The sequence below is a fragment of the Colobus angolensis genome, unplaced genomic scaffold, assembly GCF_000951035.1.
Source record: "Colobus angolensis palliatus isolate OR3802 unplaced genomic scaffold, Cang.pa_1.0 Scaffold19, whole genome shotgun sequence".
In the NCBI taxonomy this organism is placed as follows: domain Eukaryota; kingdom Metazoa; phylum Chordata; class Mammalia; order Primates; family Cercopithecidae; genus Colobus; species Colobus angolensis.
In genome coordinates this window covers 16185397-16196659 of record NW_012115043.1, presented here as the reverse complement: position 1 = coordinate 16196659, position 11263 = coordinate 16185397, and the positions used below count along the sequence as shown (strand labels likewise).

The window sequence follows — 11263 nt, the reverse complement described above, 5'->3', positions numbered from 1 at the left end:
AAAGAAACTTTTTTTTCTTTTTTTTTTGAGACGGAGTCTCGCTCTGTCACCCAGGCTGGAGTGCAGTGGCTGGATCTCAGCTCACTGCAAGCTCCGCCTCCCAGGTTTATGCCATTCTCCTGCCTCAGCCTCCCAAGTAGCTGTGACTACAGGCGCCCGCCACCACGCCCAGCTAATTTTTTGTGTTTTTAGTAGAGATGCGGTTTCACCGTGTTAGCCAGGATGGTCTCAATCTCCTAACCTCGTGATCCGCCCATCTCGGCATCCCAAAGAAAAAGAAACTTTTTTGGGTCACATATTATGTGCAATTTCTAGATGGTTTCAGTGGGAAGATTTTCAGGATTTTCTTACCATTTTAAAATTTTAATACTAAAAAAAATTTATCCTGATGTAGAACTGTGACTATCTGGGCAAGTCCATAACTTTTGGGCTACCTACTATTTAATTCCTGAGGTGAGCAACCATCTACTGGGATGGGAACATTTTTATTTCCTTGTTGTTATTAAATAGTAAATGTCAGATGAAATCAATCCTTAGATTCCTTAAATAGGTTTTATTCCTACTTCTTGGAGTGAACTCTATAGTCATCCCAACCCATGATATGAAAGCCATCCTCCTATAAATGGAACGTTTTCATTCTCTATTCCCTCAAAAGAAAACCGAAGAATAAAAGAAAACATGGGTGTGTCTTTTTTAACTAAGGAAAACTTTTATTTAAATTGTGCAATCAATCAGTATTTCGACAGCAGTTTCATAAACATTTTGGCATTTAAACTTTTATTTGTTTTTGGCATGACCTATAGGGTAGTAGATAAACTACCCAGTGGGGTGGGAGGGAAGTACTAAGCAATATTCACTATGAAACTAGAAAAAAAAAATCTACATTATTAAACAAATATGTTTTAAGAAGACATTAAAAAGATACATTCAAAATCAAGGCAAACATTTGCTTTCTTCGTGCAATGGCATTCACAGAGCTGATCCCCTGAGTCAAGTACAAAATTAATATAGCTCAGCTCTATAGTCCATTAGCAAGTCTACAAATGCTGCCCCTGCAAGAAAATGGTATATGGAGTGAAAGGATCCAGAACACCCACAACATAAAATAATTTAACTGGTTCCCACACTTTCATTTAATTCACATCTTTGAAGAAAATAGAAAAAAAATCATACACGCAGATATATAATTTTGTCCAACAACAGCAACAAGCAGACACATTTTCTTAACATATGTCCTCTACTGATAGGCTAAGGCAATGTGTGTTTATTCAGGCTTTGCAATTTCCTATTAACAGGCTCAAGTTGCTAATCATCAGTAATACTTTTCATTTGCAAACAAAGTAGATATCCAGAATGTGATAACAGGAAACAGAACATTTTAAGGTCAAGATCTGTCATATTTTTGTTTTTAAAGACAGTTCCACAGAAAAACTTCTGTGACATAATTTTTTTTTAAGTTGTAAGTCAAGACTATGTCTATATACCATGAACTACTTACAAGCTGTGAACTTAAGGAAATCTGCAAAGCTGTTCAGAATTGCATATGGATAAGAAAAAAGGGAAAATATTTCCTTTCTCTAAAAAAGAAGACAATCATATAATTCTTCCCAACAAACCCTACATATGAACTCGAATAAACCAGAATCAGGTGCCAGTATGTGTTGCCCTACATAAAATTCATTAATTTGGAACAGTCTGTAGAAATATTAAAATACTCCATAATCTTGAAAAAGATATTTTAGAGAAAAATCCTAAATACATACTTTTCTCCTCACCCATCTACCCTGCTGGGCATACCCTGCAAGATTCTCTCTTTAACTCTTTAAAAGCCAACATATCCAAAAAAAAAGAACATTTAAATTGGAGTAAGATGACTTCAAATTTAGTACTTCAAAAGTATAGTCAATTCCCATTTTCTCTTAAGAATTTATCCACCTAACAGATGAGTGTTTCAATTTCAGCTGTATCTTTTACCAACACTTTCATCTATTGGTTTTTCGTATGTGTACAGGAGATGCAAACATTTTTCATTTCAACAAAGGCAAAATATAATTGCAAAGGCTGACTTGTAAACAAAGAGCCTGTAAGATCTTTCACAGCCTCATACAAATGAGTTTCGGATTATGATTATTTACACTTGAATTTTCTCTTAAATTTTCAAAGCACTATTGTTTCATTTTGCACAAAAAATTATCCTCATTTCACGGATAGAGAAGGAACAGAAATAGGTTAAGAATTTTTGTACCAAATGATTCTCAAAATTCTCAAGATTGGAACTGAGGTGCTTCAAAGCCTAACTTACACTTGTTCTGATTTATGACTCTCCGTTAACTTTGCTCCTTCCTAAATTAATGCAAATAATGAATTAGTTTATGTTCATAAAAAATCATGGACTCTTCAGACCTAACAAGAAAGGATTACTGGTTACACACCTGGCTTTTTCAAGTTAATGAATTCCTGTTTGGAATATGGGAGCTACAGAAAATTACAAAAGATAAAATGCAATTCTGAAGACCTTGTCAAATAAGGAAACGCTTGACTAGAGAAGGACGCTAGAAACCATGCCTACCTTATTTCTAATGTAACTCTAAGCACAAACAGCCTTCAGACACAATTTTGGCTGAGAGAAATGGAAGGTTTTGAAGGAGGAGAGAAATTAGGAGATGATAAGGGATGAGTTACAGCTGCCTAAATTCCTCCTGTGAATAAGTGGATTTAAATAAGGCAGTCTTCTCTTTTTTGATTGGTTATTACTCTGTAGAAAGGTTGTTCTGAACAACCTGGCCTTTGTGGATACAAGCGAAAAAAAGTTGTATCTGATCATACTATGGAAGGCACTATGACCCTGGGTGATTAAATATCTTTTTTTTTTTATTTTTATTTTTTTTAGCTGAGACAATGTATCAGTCCTATATACTTTCGAGTAGAGGATTAACTAATCAGGGTTTGTGTCTTGCCTAAACCATTCACTAGCTGTGACTTTTGGCAAAAGATCAGGAACCTGTTTCCTAACCCCTAAAATGGGGATAATACTTGCTTTGCAGAAAGCAGCAGCAGTTTGCAGAGATGAACCATAAGCTTGGCACACTGTAGATGCTCAACAAATGGCATCACATTACTTCCTAGAGTCGGGAGAAATTGTAAAATGACCAGCTTTCTTCTGCTTACTCGGAGTATTATTCTGGCCTTTGTCCCATAATGGAGACAGCTTTATCAATTTAGTTGAAGAAATGCTGAAAATTGGGGTGGAATTAGATATTATCTTTTAAAGGTGAAAGAGGGCCAGACTTGCGATGATCCAGAAATGAGAAGAAACTAGAGCTTTGAGAACCAGTAAAACGTCGATGGGAACCAAAAAAGAAGGACAAGAAAGATCAAATTTCCTAGTAGATGTATATACATGCTGATGTAAGGAGAGGCTCTTGCTTCTCGGGAAATCTGAGGATTAACAAAACTGAAAAGCATTCAGTGGCTTAGTGAAGCTGAAGAGATGAACCAGATTTAAAGGCAGAAAGGCTGCAGGTTGTGAATACGTTATTAAAACAAAACAAAGAATAAACCTGTTCATCACTCTGAGTTCCTGTGTTTTGAGGTCTTCCCCCAACTCTTCCCCAGCAACATAATTACTGAAGAGAAAAGGAGAAAGGGCAACTGTAAGAAGAGTTTTCAATTTTTTTCTGAATAAATTCCATAAAGTTAGAGGCAAATATTTAGGACACTTTCTGATAAACATGAGATGTTATTTTATGAAGCACATATTCAGAAAGTTTAAAGCTAAACTGTTTTACAAGTATTTTGGAGAGAAAGTTTAGTGTACACTTTTGGTAGGCTACAGGCCAAAGTTTTCATGCTTTTAAACTTTAAAGATCCCCAAGGGGCACATGGCCTCAGATTTCCAATCTCTTTAATGCTACATTTTACAGAGACCAGAATTCCATAGAAAGAATGTATCTCTTGTGGGCAAAATAGTGGCCACCTACAGAAGTCCATGCCCAAATCCCTGGAAGCAGTGAGTATGTTACCAAACGTACCAAAAGAACTCTGTAGATGTGATTAAGTTGAGGAACTTCAGTTGGGGAGATTATCCTGGATTATTCAGGTGGGCTCAATGTGATCACTGGAATCCTTAAACCTGGAGAACCTGTATCAGCTGGGGTTGGAGAAAGAGAAATGATAATTGAAGGAGCATCAGAGAGATGCTACCTGGCTGGCTCTGAAGATGGAAGGTTCCTAGCCTTAAAAAACTGGAAAAGGAAATAGATTTTTCCCGAAAGCCTCAAAAAGAAACAGCCCTGCAATCGCCTTGATTTTATCCCAGTGAGACCCGTGTTAGACTTCTGATCTGCAGAACTTAAGAAAAATTTGTGTTATTTTAAGCCACCACCTTCATGGTAATGTGTTACAGCAGCAATAGGAAAAATAATACAGTATCTGGTAAAAATACAAGACTGTCATGTTAATCTTAAACACTATCAATGGCTTAAAAAGGGAAAATGAGGAGATTAAAGCCTGAAACACATACATTGCATTAGCCTGTGATCTTATGTCCTGAGCATAAATCAACTTAAAACACAGAATTCTAAGGTTACATTCTTCTAAACATCAATAAAAAATCACAATTAGACAATTGGTTGTGTATGGTGGTCTTCAGAACCTGCTACTCAGTGCTCACAAACTGAAAAGATTATTCTGACTATTAAACCAATACAATTTTATCAGAGACCCATGTGGCAAATGGTCAGGAATAAAGTCTGCAAAATACATGTGTAGTCTTAGTGACTGTTTCAATATAACTGGAGCTTTTTTTTTTTTTTACATTCAGTATTCAAAATTTACATTCAATGAAACAGAAATATATATAAGTGAACCACTATAGCCACTGCTGAAGTGAAACCACATCTGGGTATTCTTGCATTAAAATGATACTTTCAATTCCAACTTTTTGTGACACGATCTGAATTGTTTTCAAAGGTGTCTTTGTAAGAACTTGAACAATGATCCTGGGTTGTCAACCATGAGCACATTTCTGGCAGAAGTCCTTAACAAAGCCAAGACAAACTGATGCAAACCTCTGTCATTGTTCTCAATGTTGGCATTGCTCTTGTTTGAAGCACAGACAAAAGTATAGCATTTGACGCTAAGAATCTAATTTCTTTGGTAAGGCAAAACTGATTTTTAAAAGTCACTTAATGGATAAAGCTGTATTTCTGCTTTTCGGCTAATCAAAATATAAAACCCCAGATTTCATTAAAAATTTTTTCCCTTCACCCAAGGTTCCACTGAAGTTTGAAAACTGAGCTCCCTTGATGCAATGCAAACATTTCAATTTAACAACTCTAAATTCCAATCTAACAACTTTAAAGAGCACATCTATCAAAGCATAGCCCACTTAAAGAGTGACATGATTTGTTTGCCTCTTACATTCTTAGAGATGAAAAGCATCCCTATTATTAACGGACTGCCTCAAGCCATCTGAGCTAACCAGGTAATGCTTAAAGCAGGAAGAGAACTATATGAGCTAATTCAGAGGTACCATAATACTCTGCAACATAAAAGCTTGCTGATATTTCGGCTGACATTTCACACTCAAGGTGCTTTGGAAAGTATCACATCATTTGGCAAAAACATCACGTGGCGGAATCAGCAGATTAAATGACAAGTCCCCATGCATGTTATTTGTATACAGCCTGGGTTCTGAAGAGACATGTTTGGTTTAACATAAAAACAAGAAACAACAGTTTAATGTACAACTAAATTTGCCTATATGCGGAGGTAACCTTAAATATCTTTGGTTTTTTCCTTTTAATTTGCTGATAAAAAGTACTTGAATAAAAACACTGATAAATACCAATATAATTGTATTGCTTTTAATTATGTAAACTTAGGCCTTTGATATCTTTTGCTACTAAAGCTACATTCTCTATCAGCCTCTAAATAAATTTATTTCAAATCTGCTCATCTTTACTTACAGGCTAACCTATATATTTTAATGGTCTTTGGTATGAAAATACTGATGAGCAGTATCTTGTAATATTTGGCATAAAAATGACATGCATCTATCAGTACTTACAGCAAATACATCTTTGGAAAAGAAAATAGTTACCATATGCATATTAGCCCCTTTGAAGTAAAATACCATGCAGTAATACCACTATGACAGATGAGTGAAAACCTTCACATTTTAATTACAATTTCATACTTACGACTTCAAAGAAGCTTGCTTTGGTCAAGTAAAAAGAAGTCTTTGCTGTATTACTAAATATCTTATTCAATGAGACCAAAGTATTTATTTTTGGTGAAAAAAATTTTTTTCTCTCCAACAAGTAGTTTCAACAATATAAAAATACTTTAATACTGTATAGTTGAAGATTTACTCGCTGAAGAAAAAATTATACCTGAAGTTCTTTGGAACTATCTGCTGGTAAAGTATTACAACTTATTTTAAATGCTCTGGTAACAATAAGGTAGTTAACATTACTAATCTATTTAACTATAACAATATAAACCCTATTGTTTTGGGTTAGTAACTACTTGTGTAAGTTTCATATCTATAGATGTTTCTAGTTAATTCAATTTGGGGGGAATTAGAATCAAAATTTTACTTTCTACTGAAAATTCTTTGGTAATAGGATTATTATGAAAAAGTCTGTATAAGAACAAAATGAAAAGGTAAAAAATGTACTGGTAAATAATTATCAAATAGTTATAGCCTAAAGTTCTATTATAACTATAAGCCTATTCATCAAAACCCAAACAAACAAAATACTTACCTCGAGGACCTTAGCTCATCTTTTAACCATTTAAAACCATTCAAATTCACGTAGTCCTAGACACATCCTCCATAACCATGATGGATGATGTTTCAGCTTTAGATTTTGTTTGCCTTTTAATGAAAGCTTAAAAATAAAATGATCTCATTGTACTTAATTTTAGATACTGATAAAAATTGGCCCTATATGCTTCTACTTACAAACCACAAAGCGCCATACCCTGTCAATCTGCCCATGCTTCCATGAGGCAGCTCAAAAGTAACAAAATGTTCCCTGAGTACAGGAAAAAAAATAACACTAGAATAACTTTAAAAGGAGGTAGTATAAAACAGGAGCTATAAAGGCAGGAGCAGCATTTTTCCTTGCTGCAGACTGTTCACCTAAAGCTCTGCTTTTTTTGTTTGTTTTGCGATGAATTCCCTACTTAGATAACTAACTGGGGGACTTTGAATTTAGTTCAGAAGTGGTTGCTGGCACTGAACTTTAGTCTTAATCGCATCCAGTTTGGCACAAAATTAGATTTAAAAAAAATTAAAAATGTTGTATCTACAGTCATTGGACTAGCAGATGATGCTGTGACTATTATTTCCTAATATTCTTTTGATTTTAGAACATCAGTTAACATGACCCTGCCTCCTCTAAGAACAAAGTATTTCAAGTGTAAACCCATTCAGATTCCTTTTAAAACAAGAATCAAAAGTCACTTCCAGAAAATTTGAAAAAAATACTTTTAAAAGGATATGGGACCCCTTCTCTCCAGGTGTTAGTTCTTTATCCTGTCCCACTGCTCGGCACCTATGTAACTGTCTCACGATGAGAGAAGGCCTATTGGTATGTAGCTGAGTAAACAATTCACTGATTTCAAACCAGCAAAAGGATGAACTCACTCCTGGAGTTAGCATTCCTCATTCACAGCATTGACACTGAAGGAAGATTAAGTAGATACCATATTCTCTTAAGAATTCAAGAAAACACAAGTAGGGTGACAGAACTCTGAATATCCCTAAACAAAACCTGCACTTAAAAAAAAAAAAAAAGCTTTGGTAAGATACTATACATCCAAATAGTTATTGATAAAATCCAAGAAACTCTTAAGGCAACTTTTTGTACTCCTGTCCTAAACGATTTCATGAATATTAAAAAGGTATAAGGCAAAGAACTTCACAATATATACTGAAAGGCACTGTTACCATAATAACTTCAAGTTCATTTTACTGTCTACTGTTGCATTTATCTTCATTCTTAATAGTTTACGAAATGTCTTCACTCCTTTAAGCCAAACTGGGATTTTAAAAAAAGGAAAAAAAAAAAAAACCATCTTAATCCATTTTCTTTAAAATTCCATTTTCTGCATGGAGTTTTGCAACTAATACTGGCAAAGTTGAGGATGCTTTGCAAACTAGACAGTGCAGCCTTTGGTCAACTGTCAGGCAAAGGGGAAGGTAGAAAAGGCACAGTTCTGGGCAGCTTGAGGTTTGGGATACAGGAGATAAAGCACTCAGACTCTAACGCCCAAAACATAAAGGCCCTTTAAGAAAAATGATCCCTATCTGGTATTGAATAGTTCTGTTCTCAAAAGAGATGTACTTTCTTGTTTTGGTCATTCGTTAAAACAAATAGTCCCACTTTTCCTCTTCTCAGTGGTTTAATGGTCCTCACTGCCAGAGGTATGAATTTATTCAAACCATGCAGATGTCATAGTTTCTGTTTTAAAAAAAATCAGAGCTTCAGATAAACATTCCTACTCATCTACCTATATGACTCCTTTGATCACACGCATTACACACACAGCAATGAAAACACAATACTACTAGGAAGTATCATTGGTTATGTAGCTGAGATAAACTATAACAAATAATGAGGTAACGAAGTTGTCTTCAGAGTTTGCCAGGAGGCAAACTGAGGTAGATAGTCAGCAAAGGGGCTTTCAAAAGTCTTCCCTTTGCTCCAGTGATATATTTTACAATCCAGTCAAACATCTCGACTGTTCTTTCACATTGCTGATGATGAAACATTCAAATTACACAAGTTTAAAAATAAAAAAAAAAAAAACACATTCAAAAAAAGTTGAAAAACCCCATAAAGATATCAAGATTTTCACAAAAGGCTTTGGCTCCCTGTTCATTGTCCTTCGAACAGACTTACTGGTGAGAATACCTGAGCATGGCCGTCTAGATTGGAAAATCATTTTTATCAAAGTATAGCATGGCAGATGGCGGCTGCAGAACTGAGGAGGAAGTCTGCTCAGTAACGGATGACACAGCAGGGTCTTCACACTTCCCCATTGCGGAATCTCCACCTGAATCACTGCCAGTGAAAGAATCAGAGGTTGGGGGGAGTGGTACTTATAACTGAGGACAGATGTATCTCATCGTTGGACTCATGAGAGAACCGTCCAGAATCCCCAGTCTCGTGGCTGCCTTCACTATTTGCTGAATGTTCTGTATCAGCTGCAACACCAAACGGTCTTGAGAAGCTGGCTCTCTGACCTGGGGAGCTGGGGGACTCTTCATCACTGATTAATACAGTGGTGCCTGGCTGGTAAAAGCAGACGGCTGGAGTAAATCTTCTTTGAGGCTAGACAAAAAAAGGTAAAATGGCAATGAGAGTCCAGACTGATAAAATCCATGAGCAAAAGCTTATCAGGCCCCCTCAGATGGGTAGGAGCACATCAGAATTACCTGTGGCAAGCGAAGTGTCAAATGCTTCTTCAGTGCTTTTGATGCACGCTCCTGCTCCTATCCCTTTCCCCACTGACCCCATGCCCCACTGAAAACCACAGCTCTGATGACTATTCCAACTTCTATTCAGTTATCATTCACCTCGCTCTCCAGAGTCATGCCCCAAATTAATAAAATCACAGCCATGAAGAACACAAAAAAATTAAAATAAAGTATGAATTCACATTTTCCTCTTTTTTAACCATCATTTCATATATCATGCATGGCAAAAATTTTTTCTCACTTGGATAGGTTACCTGTTCAACTTGTATCTTCTTTGAATCTTGGAAAAAAAACCATTTTTTCTTAGAGTTGTTTTTAATTATAGGACCATAGCTATTAATTATCAGGTCAGTTCCTCCCTGAGGAAATAAAAGAGGGGAAATGTAAAATATCTTGGTATCATAGATTTCACTTTATCAAAAGCAGTGCATACTTTAACTTTGACTATATGCTTTACATTTCCCTTTTAATTTTACCTTTATTTTAGATTCAGGGAGTACATGTGCATGTCTGTTACATGAGTATATTGTGTGGTAGTAGGGACTGGGCTTCTAGTGTACCCATTACCCAAATAGTAAACATTAGTACACAAAGTGCTTAAATGTTAACAAAAATGATCATAGATGTCATTATTTCTTCTTTAAAACAGGCAGTACAGCTGGCACAGTGGCTCACGCCTGTAATCCCAGCACTTTGGGAGGCCGAGGCGGGTGGATCATGAGGTCAGGAGTTCAAGGCTGGCCAGGCCAAGACAGTGAAACCCCATCTCTACTAAAAATACAAAAATTAGCCAGGCGTGGTGGCAGGCGCCTGTAATCCCAGCTCCTCAGGAGGCTGAGGCAGAGAACTGCTTGAACCCAGGAGGTGGGGGTTGCAGTGAGCCAAGATCACGCCATTGCACTCCAGCCTGGGCAACAGAGCGAGACTTCCATCTCGAATAAAAACAAACAAAACAGGCCGGGCGCGGTGGCTCACGCCTGTAATCCCAGCACTTTGGGAGGCCGAGGTGGACGGATCACGAGGTCAGGAGATCAAGACCATCCTGGTTAACACGGTGAAATCCATCTCTACTAAAAATATAAAAAAAATTAGCCGGGTGTGGCAGCGTGAGCCTGTAGTCCCAGCTACTGGGGAAGCTGAGGCAGCAGAATAGCGTGAACCCAGAGCCGAGATTGCGCCACTGCACTCCAGCCTGGGTGACGGAGCAAGACTCCGTCTCAAACAAAAACAAAACAAAACAAACAAACAAAAAATAGGCAGTACAACATAGGGTATTTGTTAGTGGTCAAAACAATATAAAAGATTTTTAAGATTTAAAGTATATATTCCAAAACACATTAAGATATATATATATATGTGCTATATATTCGAAGACTTATTTTCAAATAGTATAGCAAGGAAAAAGTATATAAAGATATGAAATTATCACATTAACAATTATTAATCTGTATATTCTGTACATTATTCTCTCAACCTTTCTGTATGTTTGAAAATTTTAAAAAGCAGATGGGGATAAAAAACCCATAATGAACCCACATATGCTCAACAAAATGACATTAGATGGAGTATCAACTCTAGGGCTAACCCAAGGGAATTAAGAGATTCTCCAAACATGTTTCTCTCCTTCACTTCAGGCCTCTACCTCTCTGCTCCTTTCATTTTAGTTTCTTTTTTTCCCTGCAACATCCTCCCCACTCTGCTTCTCTCCTAACCTCTCTCATATCTACTTTCAAACTAGTAATAATACAATCACAGTATATATATTAGTAC

At 36.4% G+C, this 11263-nt stretch overlaps 1 protein-coding gene across 1 annotated transcript in view; it reads right to left on the bottom strand.

Moving 5' to 3' along the window:
* Positions 1-8482: 8482 nt before the first annotated feature.
* PRTG (protogenin) overlaps positions 8483-11263 on the bottom strand; it is a 138067-nt gene continuing 135286 nt past the window's right edge. The window contains exons 19-20 of the mRNA XM_011940540.1: positions 9748-9852; positions 8483-9347 (exon numbers count right to left, since the gene is read on the bottom strand). Of these exons, the coding sequence (XP_011795930.1) occupies positions 9093-9347; positions 9748-9852 (360 nt within the window). The 3' untranslated portion in view covers positions 8483-9092. The remainder of the gene's footprint in view (positions 9348-9747; positions 9853-11263) is intronic.